Source organism: Nerophis lumbriciformis, linkage group LG11 (assembly GCF_033978685.3).
Source record: "Nerophis lumbriciformis linkage group LG11, RoL_Nlum_v2.1, whole genome shotgun sequence".
NCBI classification, from domain to species: Eukaryota; Metazoa; Chordata; class Actinopteri; order Syngnathiformes; family Syngnathidae; genus Nerophis; species Nerophis lumbriciformis.
Window position 1 is genome coordinate 19,998,328 of NC_084558.2, and position 22,544 is coordinate 20,020,871.

The 22,544-nt window shown below is 38.1% G+C and overlaps 1 protein-coding gene across 13 annotated transcripts in view; it reads left to right on the forward strand.

Moving 5' to 3' along the window:
• ryr2a (ryanodine receptor 2a (cardiac)) overlaps positions 1-22,544 on the forward strand; it is a 249,867-nt gene that overhangs the window by 209,188 nt on the left and 18,135 nt on the right. For all 13 annotated transcript variants that reach the window (XR_009815903.2, XM_061967101.1, XM_061967103.1 and 10 more), the window contains 7 exons: positions 2,196-2,471; positions 3,580-3,710; positions 9,881-9,923; positions 10,005-10,138; positions 10,832-10,892; positions 11,221-11,367; positions 13,180-13,314. Coding sequence is in view for 12 of the 13 variants with exons in the window: in XM_061967101.1 (XP_061823085.1) it covers positions 2,196-2,471; positions 3,580-3,710; positions 9,881-9,923; positions 10,005-10,138; positions 10,832-10,892; positions 11,221-11,367; positions 13,180-13,314 (927 nt within the window). In the remaining variant the exon portion in view is untranslated. The remainder of the gene's footprint in view (positions 1-2,195; positions 2,472-3,579; positions 3,711-9,880; positions 9,924-10,004; positions 10,139-10,831; positions 10,893-11,220; positions 11,368-13,179; positions 13,315-22,544) is intronic.

The following is a 22,544-nucleotide window of genomic DNA, read 5'->3' on the forward strand; positions in this document are numbered from 1 at the left end:
ACCGGTCCGTGGCTCGATTGGTACCAGGCCGCACAAGAAATTTAAAAAAATAAATACCGTATTTTTCGGAGTATAAGTCGCACCGGAGTATAAGTCGCACCTGCCGAAAATGCATAATAAAGAAGGAAAAAAAACATATATAAATCGCACTGGAGCCCGGTCAAACTATGAAAAAACTGCGACTTATAGTCCGAAAAATACGGTATATATATTTTTTATTTTTTTATTAAATCGACATAAAAAACACAAGATACACTTACAATTAGTGCACCAACCCAAAAAAACTCCTTCCCCCATTTACACTCATTCGCACAAAAGGGTTGTTTCTTTCTGTTATTAATATTTCTGGTTCCTACACTATATATCAATATAGAAATATAGATCAATACAGTCTGCAGGGATACAGTGCGTAAGCACACATGATTGTATTTTTTTATGACAATAACAAACAAATTATTTTGACATTATAAGGTAATGCTAAAATAGCGACAAATAGATGCTGGAAGCTAATGTTTTATTTTATGCCTTTTGCTTTTTCAGTCTGCTTACTTTAGAGCAGGGGTATCCACACTAACTAATTCAATGTACGGCATATCAGTTTATGCTAAGCTATTTAAAAAAAATGTTTAGTGTTATTTCTGATATACCTCATTAACAATGAATTCATGTAATTTTCAGAACATATCAGCAGTGTGGCTCAGATGATAGAGCAGCCGGCCAAAAACTTTAGGGTCCCTGGTTCAAATCCAGCTTCCGCAATCCTAGTCATTGCTGTTGTGAGAAGTTATCAGGGGCACCATGATGGCACATGTGGTTAGCACATTTACTTCACGGTCCAAGATTTGTTCTCTGCTCGCTTGCGTGGGTTTACACCAGAGCTGGCAGCCTGGGGACCAAATAACAAATAACGCTATACTGGCCCCCGAGTACAGTTCAAAACTGGGTAGACAAACATTTTACAGCATATTCCAAAAACACTAAAGTGCTCCTGTTACATAGAGGAACTTAGACCAGTGTAAACGCAGTAAAAGGTCCTTGCACTGACATTTTAACTTCTTAAAGGCCAGTGTGCACAGCAGCCAACACTTATATTTTGCATGATAGGGCTATTGTCTTCAGCAATGTACAACTGATAAAAGAAATGGACCAAAACAAATGTGCAGTGCAGAGAATGTTGGTTCTCAAAGTAAGAATACTAATGGTCCTTAGTTTTCTGAAAATGTGGCCCCCTGAACAATTTAGTTGAATAGCGCTATACTTCAGGTTCCTACCACACTCCAAAAACGTGCAAGTTGGGTTAATTAAATATGGAGATTCTATTGCTAAACACCCCAATTCAAGGAGGGTCCGGAAATTTAGTACAACTCGGGACGTTACAGCCGTCCAATGAATTAGCACAATTTAGCAAGTATATTGTGTTATTTTTGAAAATGTACAGAAGCTGTTACACCCTATGGCTTTTGTACCCTCTCAATTCTCATTCTTTTTCTATTGGCGGTGGCACACAAAAAACAACATATTTGGCACATTACCAGCATGACCACCACCATACCATACAGGCCTAAAACATTGGCTGGATTCACTGTGGGTGTAAGTAAGCAAGTTCATTAGATAGTACTGGGAAAGCTACAGGGATGATGGGGCCCATTTAGCTAATTAACTAACATATTGCCAGATTACACAAATAGCTCCCTCGCTTTTCCTTTTGTCAAAGTTGCGATAAAAGTTAAAGACCCCGGTTTTCGATAGTCTTATACAATGATGCGACCCCTAGAATCTTGTTCAGGTCAGAATGAAACAAACCAAAACAAATGAAGTCGTACAGGTAAAGGCAAAATGTTGTTTTGAAACCTACAAAAACTCTTAATTGGTTGAATATGCATGATAAAAAAAAAACGTCCTCAGATTGTTGGCATCCCTGAAGTGAGTGTGATTGGTTGTTTGTACCCGCTGGGTTGGTTGACAATCACTCCTGACTGACTCAACATCAGCTGAGATAGGCTCACCCTCATAAGTTAAATGGTACATAATTAGTTAATAATTAATTTGCAGAGGTCTATGATTTAGTGAGTGCTATTCCAGTTTAAATGCCACGACACAAAATATCAATACTTAAATATTTGCACCTGTCATAATTGAGAAAAATTCTGTTTAATTTTAAATTAGTAAATGTACTGACTAATTGTTCTATTTAGGTTTCTACATCCTCAACATCAGTAGCTGAGGAAAGGGAAGTGGTGCACTCCAGCAGCCAACCAGAAAGCAGTATTCAATGGGATGCATTGGGTGGTGAGCCAATGGTAGAAACAAAAGATGGGGTAATGGATGACCCAAGACAGCTCTTGAAGTCCGTCATGGTCCGCTTTGTTCTGGAAGAAGGCAGTGGGTACATGGAACCCATGCTGCGTATCTTGGCTATCCTTCATACTGTCATCTCTTTCTTCTGCATCATCGGATATTATTGTCTCAAGGTATGATGTTGACTCTTGTTACCGACCACAGCACAATTATAACTGATGAAGTTGTTAACAAACAGCTTCATGGCTCCATATTAGTTTTTTTAACATGATCTCACTCATTACTCAAAACTGCATCCTGTCACCACGTCATGTTATTTCTACCATTGACCATTCTGAGGAGAACAATGAAAAATATCATAAGCTGAGTGAACACCACTTTCAGTGCGAACCGCTCCAGGGTAACAATGCTTTTATGAACATGGACAGATTTATACCAAAGAAAGCGACCCTTTAGTCTTGTACACACCCAATTTTTGTAAAAAGAAAATTCGTATTAATCATCATCATCATTAGGAACAGTACATTCATCATCATCAACTTTCATTCATTTAATAGAGGAATACATTTTAGATTGTCAAATGTGTTGGATTAGTATGAGCCGCATTGTTCCCTCGTCACTTTGCGGTTTACTTGCTGCTGTCTCCGGGCATCGTCAAATTCAAAACACCATCGACTACATTGACATTTGAGTACCCATTGAAGTATTATGTTAAAATTAGGTTAATTTAAGCATAGGAAATGTTTATACAGCGTGTTTGTGTGTGTGTGCGTTTGTGTGAGTGAAAGCTGTGTGGAATGTATAAAAGGCTTATAAAGACGTTGAATGTATATTTATATATATTTATATAAATCATAATATAAGTAGCTTCCCTACTTTCCGGAAATGTATGTACTATGGCGGGCTCCAGAACGTAACCCCCGCTATAAGTGAGGGAACACTGTATCTAAAATAGGCCTTCTTTGGGTGTGTCCATTATTCACAGTGTTTTGTACGTCGTGGAACGTAAACCGAATAGTGGGGATCTACTCTACACAGTATTGTAGTACCTGCATTTATTTGTGGAGATGTGTCAATAGCGAGTTGAACTGGGGAAAACCAAGTAGAATCTGTATTGTGGCAAAGGGGCTGTCATGTCCTCCTTGTAGATAATGTGCTCAAAATATGAATAAATCAAAAAGTCAAATGAAGTCCTTATAAACCAAAGTATTTTCCACTAAAATATAATTGTTCCAACTGTGTGACTGGATATGTGTGTTGGTTGGTGTATGTGTAATGCAGGTTCCACTGGTGATATTCAAGCGTGAGAAAGAGATTGCCAGGAAGTTGGAGTTTGATGGTCTTTACATTACCGAGCAGCCTTCAGAGGATGACATTAAAGGGCAGTGGGACAGACTTGTTATCAACACACAGTAAGTACACTTCGAATCTTTACTCTGAGGTTAACATGCTTACCACATTGTATATTTAAGGGGGCCGCGTGGCTCGGTTGCTAGAGCGGCCGTGCCATCAATTTGAGGGTTGTAAGTTTGATCCCCGCTTCCACTATCCTAGTCACTGCCGTTGTGTCCTTGGGCAAGATACTTTACCCACCTGTCATTTTAAATGTTACTTAGATAATGGTGTGAACGTCTCTGCTTTTGGTGGGTTCTCCTAAGGCCGATGGATCTGTCTTGAGCCCGGTATACAGGGTTGAGCAAGTTTTTATTAACATACACAAGTATGGATTGCTTTCCAGCAGTCTATATTCAGGCGTGTTGATGCTTGCGCTCTCTCTCTCTGTGCGTGTCATTCGCTCCAGGCCGCAGCTGCCGTCATGGTCCCGGCCAATGCTAATAAAGGCGACAGGTGATTAGATAACCAGCCCCAGCTGGGGCAATCTACTCACCTGCCGCTGGCTTCGAAGCCGGGCCATACACACCCCATTCCTGTAGGAGGCGCGCCAACCACGCCCTCCTCCACAAATGGGTTTTACTATGTAAAGCGCTTTGAGTCACTAGAGAAAAGCACTACATAAATATTCACTTCACTTCACTTCACTTCACACCATACTGCCCCTTGCGACCTGGAAATTGTAATATTGACATTGTTTATAAGGATAGATATGGTTCCGGTTTGGGTGAAAGCTGGCGCGATTAGCCGCCGCTGCTCTCCAGAGTTTTCTGGTTGTTTCTTTTTAAATGTTTTTATTCTGCAAGTTTACAGCAGATCTTCTACTTCTGAACAACGTGGTACAATTAGCTACTTTAAGGCCGCTCAAACATTACCGACTGCTGGCGTGTTGGCGTTTCTCTAATGTTTTGGTTATGTAACATCTGCCTGTCCATGTGGATTTCCAATCTCGCTGTGGGCTCTGTGCTTTTGTGGACTGTCCTGCCCAATTTAATACCGTCCAGCGTCATCACACTTCCAATACATGAGAGCGGAACTGCTCCAACTCCGATTCCTCCAGTCTGCTCCCCTGCCTGCACTACATCTCTTCCAGGACATCGTTTACCACCCTCGTCGCAGGTACATCCACTGCGGTGCAACGACGAAGCTACCACATCGACAATTTCTTTGCAATTAACTCCATCTGGCTCACTACCTGGCGCTGTCCTCCGAGGAACACCCGCATGAAGGGGGATCACAACACGTTAGCGAACTTACCCAGGTTGGCTAACGTTAGCTTCTCCAACCAGATCGCCGACTTCAAATTTGGATTATTAAACATCCGCTGCTGCAGGACCTCTATGACCGCAAATATGACTCTCTCTGTTTAACAGAGATACGAATAATTATAATACGAATCATTGGCCTAGTGGTTAGAGTGTCCGCCCTGAAATCGGTAGGTTGTGAGTTAAAACCCCGGCCAAGTCATACCAAAGACTATAAAAATGAAACCCATTACCTCCCTGCTTGGCACTCAGCATCAAGGGTTGGAATTGGGGGTTAAATCACCAAAAATTATTCTCGGGCGCGGCACTGCTGCTGCCCACTGCTCCTGCCCACTGCTCCCCTCACCTCCCAGGGGATGAACAAGGGGATGGGTCAAATGCAGAGGACAAATTTCACCACACTTAGTGTGTGTGTGACAATCATTGGTACTTTAACTTTAACTTAACTTAACTTAACTTAACTAGAGACTTGGCAACATTGGCGTCGTTAGGCTGAAGCCCCCCTAAATTGTTCTTAAACCCCCCTAAATAATTCGGTTTGTGTTTTTAAAAAAATGCAGAATAATTCAATATAAATATGTAGGAATATGAGTTTAAATAAATATTAATATAACCTGTCGTTATTCATCATGATTATAAATAATTTGAAGACCCTTTGTCAGTGCTTATTATCCAATCCGTTCCACCAGTGAAGCCCGCATTACTATACTAAAAATTCAGTCCACGTTTTCACTGTTACCCTCGCAGACAGCTGCAGTAGCAGCATTAAGACTACCATCAGTGCGTTCACATCCAGTCTTTACGGAAGTAAACCCGAAAGTAAAAATTATTCAATTCTAGTCGTCTCAGTACTGCCGCATTTGTGGCAATTTCAAGGATTCTGTGCAATCAAAGTCAACATTTTCTGAACAGCGGAGAAGATTATGAAAGAAGAAGTCTCCCGCAGTTTTGTGGACAATTGCTTCGATGTCTGGCGATTAGTGGTGGAACATTGATTGTTGTGAGTTCCTAAAACATTTCGCCTGTTTCTGCTAATTTGTCAACTATTTATTTTTTAACCCTCTATTTTGTTAATAATGATGATGCTTATAATAAGCGTCATCATTATTAACCATTATGCGACTGGAGCACAGGAGAGTTCACATGTGAAGTTGCATCATAACACTATCTGATTTTTTTGTAATATACAACTTGTAATAATAATGTCTATAATATTACTGACAGAAAAATAACAGCCATACCGTATGATAAGCAAAGCTACTACAGCTTTGCAGTATTAGTGTGCTATTTAAACTTAATTGATGAGGTCGCGACTTGTCCAGAGTGTACACCGCCTTCCGCCCGAAAGCAGCTGAGATAGGCTCCAGCGACCCCGAAAAAGACAAGCGGTGAAAATGGATGGATGGATGATGTAGTTTTATAGCTTAAGTGTTATTTTAGAGCAGTGTTTTAGGGGGTCTGAAGACTGGATGCACTGACAAGACTCATAGTCAAACAGGTGGAGTTCTATGGGTGTTTTTTTACTTCACTTTTATCGTTTTCCCCATAACCATGGGAGGTTGTTGTGATAGTCCATATCACCCATCCCTACTGGCCAGGTGTGGCCTGTGGGCCTTAAATTACCATTACAGTAATAACAGGAAACTAACAATATTGCTTTTCAAATATTTCGATTTATTCAGTATTTTCTTCAGTAATTTTAATACAGTAATAACAAGTTGTAAGCCAAAAAATTATTGCATGTGCAAACATTCTGAATCAAAGAGTTTGTATCTTTGGATGGACATCCAGCCCCGGTTTTCCAGGCAAGAAAGTTTCTTTCCACCAGAACTTCCTCTGTTTTCAGGCCAACTCCGAAGTGTTCTGCAAGTTTGTTTACACTGCTATCATCTGTGCAACGTTTCCCTGTTTGCAAGTTGCCTGCTAGCTTTTCCGTGCAACAACGCTGTCCTTATGTGTTTGGGCCATCTCATGCTTACTAAAGATGACTAAAGCTTTCTTACACCTACACTTTCAGTGTTTTGCTGTGTAATTCTAATACAGTGTCAAAAAGTTGTGAGCAAAAAGATCTTGCAAGTGCAAACATTTTATCTCATCTATGGCTAATAAAAGCCAAAGGTCATCAACTGGAGCGGTTTTCCAGAAGAAACGGACTCACAAATGCACCATGCCCATATCCTCCTCTACAAGGACACACACTCCTCAGCCAAATCTCAATATTTTTCAGACATAATCACAGCTGGGGCAGGGAACACTCGAGTCCTGTTCTCGGTAGTCAACAACGCTGTCCACCCTTTTTCTTCCCTTTCCCCACACTTCTACGCTACTGACCATTGTAACTCCTTGATGTAATTTTTTAACTCTAAAATAGCCAATATCCACCAGCAACTGACCCGTGTCATGTCATCGCCCCTTGTCTCTCACCCTCCCTTTTCTGCACCTCTTTCCTGCTTCTATCTCCCTTCTGCTGGCGATCGAATACAACTCTTTCAGAAATCCAAGCCATCCACCTGCCAACTTGACCCCTTGCCCTCCTCCGTGATAACAGCATCCCCCTCCTTCTCCCCTCCCCCTGATAACTGCAATCATCAATTCCACACTTTTGTTTGGTCACGTTATCTTTTAAAACCACAACTGCTGAAGAAATCCTAAAGAATCCTGGTTCAGACCTCAATATCTCAGTAAAAATATACGTCTCATCTCATACCTGCAGTTTCTCTCAAAAATCCTGGGTAGCCTTACAGATTCATGCTCATCTCTCCAGCAATACCCTGTATGAACAGTTGCAGTCTGGTTTTCGCTCCCACCACAGCACAGCAACAGCTCTTCTCAAAAAATCACAAATTACCTTCTATTGGCAGCTGACTGAAGGCCATACTTGCCAACCCTCCCGGATTTTCCGGGAGACTACCGAAATTCAGCGCCTCTCCCGAAAACCTCCCGGGACAAATTTTCTCCCGAAAAACTCCCGAAATTCAGGCGGACCTGAGTGACGTGTTGACAACACACAACAACAGTGTCTACCTTAAAGCAGTTCGTCTGCCGTAAACAGCAATGTTGTGACACTTTTAAACAGGACAATACTGCCATCTACTGTACATGCATATGTGACCCACCCATAATGTGTCACATTTTTGTGTTGATTTATTTATTTTATTTTGTGGTTTGAATTCGTTTTTGGAGCTGTCATTACACATTTATCAGTATTCACATTGGTCAGTAGGGGGCAGTAGGGCGTTTCTTCCCAATTGAATGCTATCACCTGCAGACCGGAAGTGTCTTGTCATTCTGATGAGCGCGACCAGTCTGTGAACAATTGAAACGTCCTGTGTGCTTTTTCCTTCTGTATAACAGGTTAGTTTTGGTGAATCAACTCACTGAATAATATCCATGTGATCTTTATAAGTTTAAGTACACATTCTGATGGTGGAGCCTAACTCTAAAGTGTTTGTGAGTTGTAGTTTGTAAATGAACACTGAAATTCAAGTATTTATTTTATTTATATATATATATATATATATATATATATATATATAGCTAGAATTCACTGAAAGTCAAGTATTTCTTATATATATATATATATATATATATATATATATATATATATATATATATATATATATATATATATATGTATATATATATCTTAACCACGCCCCGAACCACGCCCCCCGCCCCACCTCCGACCACGCCCCCACCTCCCGAAATCGGAGGTCTCAAGGTTGGCAAGTATGCTGAAGGCTTCCATTGATCCTCATCCTCCTTGATCTGAGTGCCGCATTTCACACCATATGCCATTACACTCTCCTTGACCGACTAGCTCAGTTGGTCAAGGAGACCGACTAAGTGGTATATCTGACACACCCCGCGCCTGTTTCAATTCTAATCTTTCTGGCCGTACTCAATTCAGAGTGTACCCCAGGTCTCTGCCCTCTGCCCTATACGTTTCATCATCTACCTTCTCCAATTTGTCAGATTTTTTTGTAAACATAACATACATTTTCCTTGTTACGCGGATGACACCCAGGGCTACGTTTCCTCCAAACACTCTTCCACCTTTCCTCCCTCCTCCCTTTGTACCTGTTTACAGGAAATTGAATCCTGGTTCACTAGTAATTTTCTTCAAATAACAGCGATAAAACAGAGGTAGTTCTCATTAGTTCTAAGTCTGCAGTCTCCAAGCAGCCCAGTTTCACCATCACCATAAACAACTCCTTGGTGTCCCCCTCCTCCCATTTTAAGAGTCTGTGTGTTGTCCTCGACAGTACCCTGTCATGTCATACCCACATAAGCAACAACATTTGGTCTGCCTATTTCCACCTTTGCAACATCAAACTTTTCGTCTGGATTATTGCAACTCCTTACTCTTTTGTCTCCCCCACAAACTCCTCATCTTCTGTCATCAGTCTCACCACACTCTTTCTTCACCAACTCCACTGGCTTCCCACCGCATCAACTATAAAGTACTCCTCCATAAATTCAAGGCTATCTGTCTGACGATCTACACATCCACATTCCTACCTGATCCCTTGGGTCTTCCTTCTCCATCAACCTGACCGTCCCCTAAGCCCGCCTGTCTACCATGGGGTTAAGAGCTTTCACCCGCTCTGCACCTTGGCTCTAGAACTTCTTCCCCCCTGACATCAGGAACATACTTTCATCTTTAAAACTGACTACAAAACCCACCTGTTTAGGCTGTCCTATGCCTGACGCAAATGTCGGTTTTTAATTATTTCTTTTTTATGTTACTTTTATGTGATGTACGGTGGGCGACCTTGAGTGCCATAAAAGGTGCCTTACAAAATAAATTCATTAATAACATTTAGTATTTCACAATTAATTTAGTTTTTACATCAATACCGCAATGTTGTTCTCAGATGATTTGATGCTTCTCATTATTTAATTATTTGTTTTTTAATTTGTAGATCTTTCCCGAATAACTACTGGGATAAGTTTGTGAAGAGAAAAGTAGGTTTCATTCACAGTTAAAATATATTTTGTTAAAGCAGTTTGAAATGGTTCAATATTATTTTTGTCTGTCTTCCTCAGGTGATGGATAAGTATGGGGAATTTTACGGCCATGATCGGATCAGCGAACTGATGGGATTGGATAAGGCTGCTTTGGACTTCAGCGATGCTTATAAAAAAAGAAAGCCAAGGAGAGACAGCTCACTGGCTGCTGTGTGAGTACACTGAAGTGTGTGAAAAAGTTTGTGCTTTTAGATTTACTCTAAAATATGTCCCTCCTATTTTTTTATTCTTTTTTTTTTTTTTTTTTTTTTTTTTTTTTTCTATTTTTTTATTCTTAAGTTATAGTATTGTGCTTTTCAAGGGGAATGTAGTATTCAAAAATGTGCGACTGTTTTGATCTTGCTTGCCTGAAATAACTTTAAATTTTTTACTCGTCCACATGTACAAGGCCATTTTGAAAAAAGGTGTATGGTCCCCAAAAAGGCATACACACATTTTAACAACAAGATATTATTGCATTGATATGCTAAACACCCTCTAAATATGTGGCAATGACCGGCAGACATTATTAAAAAGTAAACAAACTCCCTTCTGATATAAATGTGCTGTATGGTGGAACAACTTCAAGTGGAAATGCAGCTTTAATGTTTTCATGGACATGTTCAAGAAAATGTTTGCAGATGAACATACAAGTAAAATTAACACAAATCTTAGAAATGCTGCTAGCGATATGGAGTAAGACACTTTTTTCATAGCTCCTGCAAAATGCTAAATATTACTGTCATTTCAGCTCACTTCTTATCTGTTAACTGTCCTAAAAATGTCATTGTATGTTAAACTGAGAATAAAAAGACATGAAAAATGTTTGTCAACTCGGAATATGTTTTATTTTATTTTGTCAACAGGCTCAACTCGATTGATGCTCAATACCAGATATGGAAGCTGGGAGTAGTGTTTACTGACAACGTAAGCATATATATCATTTGACCATGTCTTATCTCAGATGTGTCTCATATTCATTTTAATACTGTATCAGCTTACAACAACCATGGTAAATTTGATGATAATAAGGAAGTAGGGGCCTTTATTTTACATAATCTTAATAATCAAAGAGGATTTTTTTATACAGTTAATATTTCACAAAAGTGAAAGGCTCAACACAGTTAGTGCTGTTACTTCACTAGTCTATAACTTAATGAAACGAAAACAAAAAAGGTGTCTGAAATTAAATATTTTTAAGTTGTCTATCTTGTCACCACCTTGCCTTTTAAATGATTTCTCTCTCTTCCTGCAGTCCTTCCTGTATCTGGCCTGGTATATGACCATGTCTATTCTGGGTCACTACAACAATTTTTTCTTTGCTGCGCATCTGCTTGATATTGCAATGGGCTTCAAGACGCTGCGGACCATTCTGTCATCTGTCACGCACAACGGAAAACAGGTCTGGTGCTTCAGGCGTGTTGCATGTATAAACTAAAAGAATGCAATTTTCTATGCAATCTTCTGTTATATGTATACATATGTGTATGTGTGTATTTATATATATATTTATATATATACAGGTATGTACAAACACATATATACATAAAGTATATATATATGTGTATATATATATATAAATAAATATATATATATATATATATATATATATATATATATATATATATATACACACACATACATACATACTGTACATACATACATATACATACATATATATATGATTTCTCAGGATGTCCTTACATCAACAAATAATTGTTTATTTAACACACTGCTTGACGTAGCAGGAATCAAATGACATATTAGAACAAAGACTTGTCTCAATATTGATACAATTATTTAAGTGCAGTTGATTTAAAAAAGTACTATACTGTATGAATCAGTGCTAGCTTTGCCGTTTTGGTAATAATGGGGGTTACAGTACATGCTGCACCCCAGTATGAATTACTGGGGTGCAGCACTTTGGAAAGACTGATACTTAGAGGGATCATAATATGATTTTTGTTCTACATTTAAAACACTTCCTTGTGATCGACATAACATGTAATGGTGTTTTTCTGGTTTTGCATAGATTGTTTTACAGACCATCTTCAAGCTGCTTTCTGACCATCTTTTTAGGATGTGTCGTTTTGTGTCTTATTTACGAGCCTCTGCTTTGACTGTGTCTTCTCCCCGTCAGCCATGTTGTAGTTTTTAGCGCTTCCATATCACGTCAACTGATAAGTTAAAAACTGCACGCTACTTTGGATTAAAAATGGCAACAGCAGAGGATGCATGTGCATGTACAAGACAGTCCACCACACAACAGGAGGATAGAGAAAAAGAAGGAACTCATTGACTACAATGGCGGACTACAATGGCGGACTCGCACAAAGCTCGTTGGGTAAAACTTTACCATATATGGCGATATCTGTAAAAGTTACCAATAGGAAAAATTGTGAAAATTCCAAACGCCTTGTTTGGAGGAAGTATGAAGGAAGGCAAGATTGTTTTATAAATATCTCCACCTTGCCTCCATCCGTTTGAATTTCAAATTTTCGGGATTTACGCAGATCCCAAATACACAAACACAGGAACCAATAGGTAAGAACAGTTGGTTTTGCATAGTAGGTCCTATTTAAGTTTTGAAATCCTCAAAAATCTGTATTTATATACACCATATGGACACAAGTATTTAAAAACATCTTCTTATAAATTAGTTAGGGTTTTAAGACAAATCCTTAGTCTCTCCTGAATCTTAATTCTTCAGCTTGCCAATAAGTTGTTGACCGCTAAAAACGTCCTTTTTGCAGGAACAGTTTGGAGCAGGTCTTTCTTCCTCAGTGCACAAAGCAAAGTCCATCAAGGCATGAGAGGATAAATCCTGACCCGAACCCGATCTCACACATTTGGTTGCTGAGCCTTCTTACGCAACATCAGTGTCTCTTCTAGATAAATGAACACCAATCCCCCAAACAACACTTTCTAAAATCCTGTACATAGTCAGAAGACAGTTAGCTGTTAAAACATATAGTGTACATTTTAGTAAGGAAGCGAAGATTATATTATGTTTCATTTTATGTTATATACTAATTGAATCCCCAAAGGAGGGATTCTACTTGGTGTGTTAATTAAAAATAGTAATACTACTATTCTATTTGTGGAAAAAATGTTAGGTTCTACAGATTTGTGGAAGCCTGTTATGTAATTCTAAATGTAATGAGTCTTTCTTGGTCATGATGGTAGTTTTGTTTGTCAACATATTTTCCTCCAGCTGGTGTTAACAGTTGGCCTGTTAGCTGTGGTGGTGTATCTCTACACAGTAGTGGCCTTCAACTTCTTCAGAAAGTTCTACAACAAGAGTGAAGATGGAGAATTACCTGACATGAAGTGTGATGACATGCTAACAGTGAGTATTTACGAGCATTTTCCTTGGGATGCACAATAGGAGATAAGACTGCAGATTCCCAATAATCGATTACATTCTCTTATGTTACTGGAATGAATGTTGTGTGAAATTAAATAAATATTATTTAGAATTAATATTATATATAGTATAGAGAAAAGATATTTAACACTCCGTGTCCATTTGACTTTATCTTATTGTTTTACACAGTTGGTTACAGCTTCTATGACTGCAAGTGTGAGTTAAGACTGGTTTAGACTTACAAAGGCTGAAATATGTTGTGTAGCTTTTGAGTAACCACTCATTTGCCATTTATGGGTACAAAGCCACGGTTCAGAGAATTTAATTATACTGTTCACCCTCAGGCACTGGAGGTATTCTGTATTTTCTGTATTTTTTGTCCAATAATTTTCAACCAGTGATGCTGTACAGTAAGGGTTCTTAACCTTTTTGACCTCGGAGCCAAATTGTTCTTGTACAAAGTGGCCAATTATAATACACTCAACAAAAATATAAACTCAACACGTTAGTTTTTTCCTGAGTTGAACTCAAAGATTGTACAAACACAAAAGGCCCATCCCTCTCAAATAATGCCCACAAATCTTGTCTGTGCAAGTGAGCACTTCTCCTTTGACACCATTATTCACCTCACAGGTGTCGCAAATCAAGATGCACATTAGACAACATAATCATTGCACAGGTCTGCAGCGAACCAACATTTATTTGTTATTGTGCACAATTTGCATTACGAAATTATTGCCATTTGATAAGCCATATGTCGTGTTGATGATAACACACGTTATGTGTTAGAGTTATAACACATATTGAATATTACGCATTATTTTGGAACCTGGTTGCAGCACTGAAACATATGTTTATCATACATTATAAATGACATCATTATTCATTGTTTTTTAATATGATATTTCACAACATTTAGTATCAATTGTGTTCATCTATATTCATTTATATATTCAAAATTTGGATTTTTAAGAGTACACCCACATCCACCTACTATTTCACATGTAATGAAAGTTATACAATATTTAGCAGATACAATAAGAAAGTAAATACTATTGCAACTGCTGCCAAACTATCTGAAAGAAAGACTATATAAGGGCTGTACAGCTGCTGTGTGTGTTGTTTCAGGGTGGGAGGACGGCCTTCTGTCACCCGGAAATTTCAGGACTAATCCTCTATCGTCAGCCAGCCATAGCATTCCATAGAGCTCTATTTATTCCTATTAAGGATTTGGGGGTGGCAGCTATTGCCTTTTCGACAAGAAGGGGACAGAGACTTAGTGCAGTAGATAGATGGACAGATGAAGGTCCAGTGCTTCAGGGGAGGTTTTCATCCCTCTGCTCCCTGTATGTTTGAAAATTAATCCCTTGTGATAACATTCAGCAGGATGAGGGGATCTTTTCTGATCTCTTGTCTCTTCCCGGACTAATCAGCCATAATCTGATTCTTAAACATAATTCTGTTATCATCATATTTTTTTGAGTGTGCAACAGACACTTAAAGAGAAACTACATGCTTTTATCAAAATAAATGTGGTCAAATACACACAAAGAAAACTCATGGGGAAAATCTCACTTCTCGCTACAGAACCACGTTTTACAAAATCCACAATTCAGATCTTATTACGGTTTTGTGACACAATTTTTGGTTTGGTTTAGGGTTCTTTTTAACATCCCAGAATACCATATATGCCAATAATCCACCATTTCTCAGTTGTGGTTATTACAAAATGATCTTAAAAAATGGCTCCTGAAATAAATACAAAAATCATTCCTTTTGTTGACACAATATATCATCGGACAATTTTGACCAGTATTTCAGGTCGAAGCAAATTCATGGTGTAACATAACAGTACAGCACCAATAACTGCTTTAAAAAATGTATATGCTTACAAGTATAAATAAAGCACACATAAAGATGCATAAGTTATTATTTGAACACTGTCAAGTTATTAATTTACCAATGAAGATGTTTCAGATATTGGTTGCGTCAACAACAGCTGACTATCATTAGCATGGTGTTTTTTTTGTGCTTTTCACTCAGCTTTTGGATGGCAAGCGGTCATAAAATTTGTAAGAAACAAAAAGACAAAACTTGTCAACTGACACGTATAGTCATTTGGCAAGAGATGAGTTTCATAGTTTTTTCGCACACTTGTGTTTGAGGTGGCCTCTTCGAGGTCTGAGTGAGTCCCAGAGGCAGGCAGGGAACTCGCCCGGGAAGGGTGCAGGGCGGCCAACTAAAGTGTTGGCGCGGCTGCATTGAGATGAGTGAAAAGTTAAGTTTTAGTGGGAACAATTGTTTGTGAGGGGATGCCTGCCCTGTAAACACCTGTAAACACGATTACGTTCATCATTTTAGTCTCATTACGTCAGTTTCGGTTACTCACCACGTTTATGAGTACCGTATTTTTCGGACTATAAGTCGCAGTTTTTTTCATAGTTTGGCCAGGCTCCAGTGCGACTTATATATGTTTTTTTCCTTCTTTATTATGCATTTTCGGCAGGTGCGACTTATACTCCGGTGCGACTTATACTCCGAAAAATACGGTAGATTACTTTTTTATTGGCCAATTCCAGAGGTGGGTAGTAACGCGCTACATTTACTCCGTTACATCTACTTGAGTAACTTTTGGGATAAATTGTACTTCTAAGAGTAGTTTTAATGCAACTTACTTTTACTTTTACTTGAGTATATTTATAGAGAAGAAACACTACTTTTACTCCGCTACTTTTATCTACATTCAGCTCGCTACTAATTTTTATCGATCTGTTAATGCACGCTTTGTTTGTTTTGGTCTGTTAGACAGACCTTCAAAGTGCCTGCGTTACTGGTGACGTTTCATTCCGTTCCACCAATAAAATGCAGTCACTAGTGACGTTTGACTCCGTTCCACCAATCAGATGCAGTCACTGGTGACGTTGGACCAATCAAACAGAGCCAGGCGGTCACATGACCTGACTTAAACAAGTTGAAAAACTTATTGGGGTGTTACCATTTAGTGGTCAATTGTACGGAATATGTACTGTACTGTGCAATCTACTAATACAAGTTTCAATCAATCAATCAAAAGTGTGAAGGAAAAAAGACACTTTTTTATTTCAAACGTACATCCCGTCACAAGCCTAAAGACTGACTGCACAGTTCCTGTCTTCACAATAAAAGTGCCGCTCCATCGCGCCTGCGCTTTCAAAATAAGAGTCTCCGAAAGCCAGCTCAAACAAGCTAGTAAGCTACGGAGTTTGCCGCCAATGTATTTCTTGTAAAGTGTATAAAAACGAATATGGAAGCTGGACAGATAAGATACCAAAAACCAACCACTTTCATGTGGTATTAGACAGAAAGGAGGAACTTTTTTTCTCCTGCATTTGAAAACGTGGACGTTAAGCACTGCTGTCTGATTACAATCAATGCAAGTCATCAGAATCAGGTAATACACCAACTTATATTCTTGTCAACATGAAAGAAAGGAATCTATATGTGTTAAACATGCATGTATATTCATTAAAACACCTTAAACATGTAAACAAAAACGGCAAAATAAATAAATATAAATGATATACTGTATATATCAATGTATGTGTATATATGTGTATATATATATATATATATATATATATATATATATATATATATATATATATATATATATATATATATATGATATGTGTGTGTATGTTACTCATCAGTTACTCAGTACTTGAGTAGTTTTTTCACAACATACTTTTTACTTTTACTCAAGTAAATATTTGGGTGACTACTCATTACTTTTACTTGAGTAATAAATCTCTAAAGTAACAGTACTCTTACTTGAGTACAATTTCTGGCTACTCTACCCACCTCTGGCCAATTCCGTGATTCTGCCCACCGTTTATGTGGAAATCATAGGGTCTTACGCTCCACACTTTAGTAACACGAAAACAACACAAAAAAAATATGGGATCCGACAAACACAAATGTTTTTTTCATAAACCGTTCCATCCCTAATAGACGCTCATTCTTCACTTCCACCACCTTTAAAAAATTTTTACTGTTCTTTTTCATGGGTGTTTTGGGGTTGTAGTGTGTCATATTCTGTTACTATGGCATGTATGCTTAAGTACAAAAGATCTCCACTGACAACACTATATATAGTACGGTCGTCCCTCACCACATTGCGCTTCAAATAATGCGGCTTAGGCGAAGTGGGAAAATTGTGGGAAGCGGGCGGGAATACGTTTGCGATAACATTTCAGATGAAGCGCCCTGCCATTCATTTATAAACATTTTATATGTGCTTCTTACCGCAAAACGGGCCCCCTCAGATCGCGAGACCCTAAGCACAGTTTTAGTTTTGCGTTTCAGGTGGGCGGCCCTGTTAATAAGACTTTTTTACATTGGTAAACTATTAACTTGAGCAACAGCAGGACTTGATGAAAGTTGGCGCGCCACCGAATGCTAACAAGACTGCTATGAGCAGCTGTCCGGGCAATGCTAAATGAAGATGAACTCTGTTGGACACTTCATCTTCGACATCAGTAACACAGCTCTAAAGTACATTGGTGAGCATTTGAGGTGAGGACTGACAACGCAGGACAGCCAATGCTACCAACACAGCTAATGACCGCAGCTATCTGTGCTGCAATTGTCAAGTTGACCAAGTTTTATCAGGGGGCCCGTGGTTTAAGCACGTTGAAGCCCAGTCCTATTTTTTAAAGTAGAATGCACTCAAGGTAATTAAAACAAGTTGAAAAATGTACCATATGGGTGTTGTTTGTTGTTTAGAGGGCTCTAATTATGCTAATCATATTTTAAAGGTCGTAAGCTGTGTTTTAACTATACAAATATTCAAGGTATTAATAAAAATCCTACTTTGCAGAAATCCGTTTACCATGGTCAGGCCTAGAACCAATTAACCGCGAAAAACGATGGACAACTGTATACTTCTTTGTAATGTGTTCCAGTAATCTACTGTAATTATCTACTTTTTATTTGGAAAGGGGGTGAAATCCCCTGTTAGACACAAGTTTTCTATCCTCTTAAACAACTGGATGCCAAAATTGCCTTTCTCCCCAAAAAATATTTTGCAACATGTAGGCAGCCAGTGTGGCTGTGCCATGTGTACGTTAGTAAACTTCACTCTCTAACACCTCAAGAGTTAGTGCTGGACACCGAGTTCAAAATTACCCAGTAGTTCAGCTTGTGGACATTCCAATAATGAATGGGTGAGTTTGAAAAAGGTCAATATAAATATGTACTTCATTGAGGAAGCCACCCTTGGGAGAGCCAGACAAAACAACTCGGCAGACCAAATTTGAGCACCCTGTTCTAAAGTAATGCTAGATGAGTAAAAAATGTTGGCTGAGCGCCCTGTATCTACTTCCCAAAAATAAATAGAATAATTGAGTTGTGTAAGTATTGTCTCCACTCTTAGGAGAGGGGAATATGAGGAGCTGACCAGCATGGTCGAAGCAACCCGAAAGCTCACCCCAGTGACTTGGACCCCCTGATGTCTTGTTTTAAGCCCACGGTCACAAATCTTGGTTTGAAGTTCGACAATCATTTTAAATGGGAACAACAGATTAACTCTGTTGCTTGATCCAGTTTTTACCAACCTAAACTTTTAGCAAAAATCTAATCAGTTTTATCTTTTAATGACTTTGAGCGGGTAATCCATGCTTTTATTTCATCCTGTTTGGACGACTTCAACTCACTTCATGTTGGAGTGAACCAGGCCTAACTTGCTCAATTGCTGTTAGTCCAGAAAGCTGGTGCTTGTCTTTTAACTGCCAATAAAAAACATGAGCACATTACCCCCATTTTAGCATCCCTACACTGGCTCCCAGTTCATTTTTAAATTCATTTTAAAATGTTATTGTGTGTTTTTAAATCTCTTCACAGATCAGCACCACAATATATTTCAGACCTTTTAAAAAATCTACACCCCCACAAGGTCTCTGAGGTCTGCGAAACAATTTCTTATTATCGTCCCAAAAACCCGATGAAAATCCAGAGGGTATTGTGCGTTTTCTGTAGTGGCTCCAAAACTTTGGAATGATCTCCCTCTGGTTATTCGGACATCTCCCTCTTAAATGAGTTTGAAATCACGTCTTAAAACATATTTTTACTCCTTGGCTTCCAAACCAGAATGAGAGTTGCGTGATCTTAGTCTATTTTCTTTTTTCTTATAGATGTAGTTTTTTCTTTTTAAGTTAAATGTTTCTTACTAGGGATGTTCGATAATATCGGCCTGCCGATATTATCAGCCGATAAATGCGTTAAAATGTAATATCGGAAATGATCGGTATCGTTTTTTTCATTATCGGTATCGTTTTTTTTTTTTTTTAATTAAATCAACATAAAAAACACATGATACACTTACAATTAGTGCACCAACCCAAAAAATCTCCCTCCCCCATTTACACTCATTCACACTCATTCACACAAAAGGGTTGTTTATTTCTGTTATTAATATTCTGGTTCCTACATTATATATCAATATATATCAATACAGTCTGCAAGGGATACAGTCCGTAAGCACACATAATTGTGCGTGCTGCTGGTCCACTAATAGTACTAACCTTTAACAGTTAATTTTACTAATTTTCATTAATTACTAGTTTCTATGTAACTGTTTTTATATTGTTTTACTTTCTTTTTTATTCAAGAAAATGTTTTTAATTTATTTTATTTATTTTTTTAAAGTACCTTATTTTCACCATACCTGGTTAGGCATAATAATGTGTTAATTCCACGACTGCATGTATCGGTTGATATCGGTATCGGTTGAAATAAGAGAGGAGGAGGTGTGGCTCTGTATGTGGACAAAAATATCAGCTGTAGTATTGTTAATGATATGTGTTTAGCTGTTGAGGAACTCTTCGAATGCGTCACTGTGGAATTATCATCTTCAAATAGGAAACACATTATTGTAAGCTGCGTTTATAGAACACCAGGATCCGACTTGAAAATATTTAATGAATGGATGGAAAAATTATTTAAGAGAAACAAAAAATATATAGTTTGTGGTGACTTTAATATCAACCTTTTGAATCCTAATAAACACAAACACACAGCAGAATTTATTGACACCATGTTCTCCATGGGCTTATTCCCACTGATCACACGACCCACAAGAATCACAACACACAGCACCACACTTATTGACAACATATTTTGTAACATTGTAGATCAGACTGTAACTGGAGGCTTGTTAGTGAGTGACGTCAGTGACCATTTACCCGTGTTCATGGTGTACAATATTAACTGCAAAACATCCAAACCTGTAAATAGTGAATATTATCATAGAGCCACAACAGAAAGATCATTAACAGCACTAAAGAATGATTTAGCGAAACAAAACTGGGATTCTGTTTTTCAAACGCCAGATATAAATGCAGCTTATACATTATTTCATGACATTTTTTTCTCACTTTATGATACACACTGCCCCATCAAAAAATGCACTATAACTAACTCCACAAAAACTCCATGGATAACCAAAGGGCTTGCGAACGCTTGCAAAAAGAAAAATTATTTATATAGGACTTTTTTTAGGCATCAAACCATAGAAACAGAACAAAAGTACAAAACATATAAAAATAAATTAACCAGCATATTAAGAGCAAGCAGGTAAGAATACACCACCAAGTTATTAATCCAAAAGAAAAATTATATAAAGGGAATTTGGAAGGTATTAAATACAATTGTTGGGCATGGTTCAAACGGTCCTTGTTATCCTGAGTTTTTTGTTGAGAACGACCAAATCATAAGTGACAAGAAGATGATTGCTGACTGCTTCAACGTGTTTTTTGTTAATATTGGGCCTGAGCTGGCAAAAAAAATCCCAATTAATGATGAACAGCCCATGGAACTTATTGAAAAAAATCTTTATTCGATGTTCCTTACTCCGACTGTTGAAAAGGAAGTCTTAGAGGTTATTCAGAAAAGCAAGAACAAAACATCACGTGACATTTTTGATCTCGACATGAGGACGATCCGAAACGTAGCGGAAGAAATCATCAAACCATTCACATACATCTGCAATTTATCTTTTCAACTTGGACAATTTCCTTCACAAATGAAACTCTCAAAAGTCATCCCCATCTTCAAATCTGGAGACAAACACCACTTCACAAATTACCGGCCCGTCTCCCTTCTGCCACAGTTGTCAAAAATATTGGAAAAATTATTTGATAATAGACTTCGTGGCTTCATTGGAAAGCACAAATTATTATATGATTGTCAATATGGGTTCCGACAAAATAGGTCAACTTCATTAGCTTTAAGTGATTTAATAGAGAATATTACTAATGGTATCGAGAAAAACAAATTTGTAATAGGAATTTTTATTGATCTGCAAAAGGCTTTCGATACCATTGACCACCAGATTTTGGTAAATAAACTGGAAAACTATGGCATAAGGGGATTGGCAGGGAAATGGCTGAAGAGCTACTTGAATGAGAGACAGCAGATTGTTCAGATCGACCAACATCAATCTACACTCATGAACATAACCTGTGGAGTCCCCCAGGGGTCGATACTAGGACCCACACTATTTATAATGTATATTAATAAAATATGTAAAGTATCAACACTGCTGAAGTTCATCCTCTTTGCTGACGATACAACCATTACATGTGCAGGTGACGACATGAAGCAACTTCTGACCTCTATAACTGAGGAGATGATCAAGTTAAAAACTTGGTTTAATACCAACAAATTGTCTCTGAGTTTAAAGAAGACCAAAATCATGCTCTTTAGCAATCGCAAAAGTGAAATACCCATCAGGATTGTTATTGATGATACACCAATAGAATATGTCCAACAAAATTCATTTTTAGGAGTGGTAATAGATAAAAATATATCATGGAAGCCTCATATAAGTTACCTAAGGACAAAAGTTGCTAAATGTGTTGGAATGATGAGGAGATCATGTCTTTTATTGAACACCGATGCTCTGCTGTTATTGTATCATTCATTTATTATGTCACATTTAAACTATTGTGTTGAAGTCTGGGGAAACTGTTATAAATCCCATCTACAGCCTTTAGTCACTCTGCAGAAAAAGGCCATTAGGATTGTGTCCAATGTTCACTACAGACATCATTCAAATCCACTATTCATGGAGTTAAAGCAACTTAAACTGCACGATGTGATCAATTTTAAAACTGCTCAAATTATGTTTAGGGCATCCCAAAACTCTCTACCATCCAATATACAGAACCTATTCC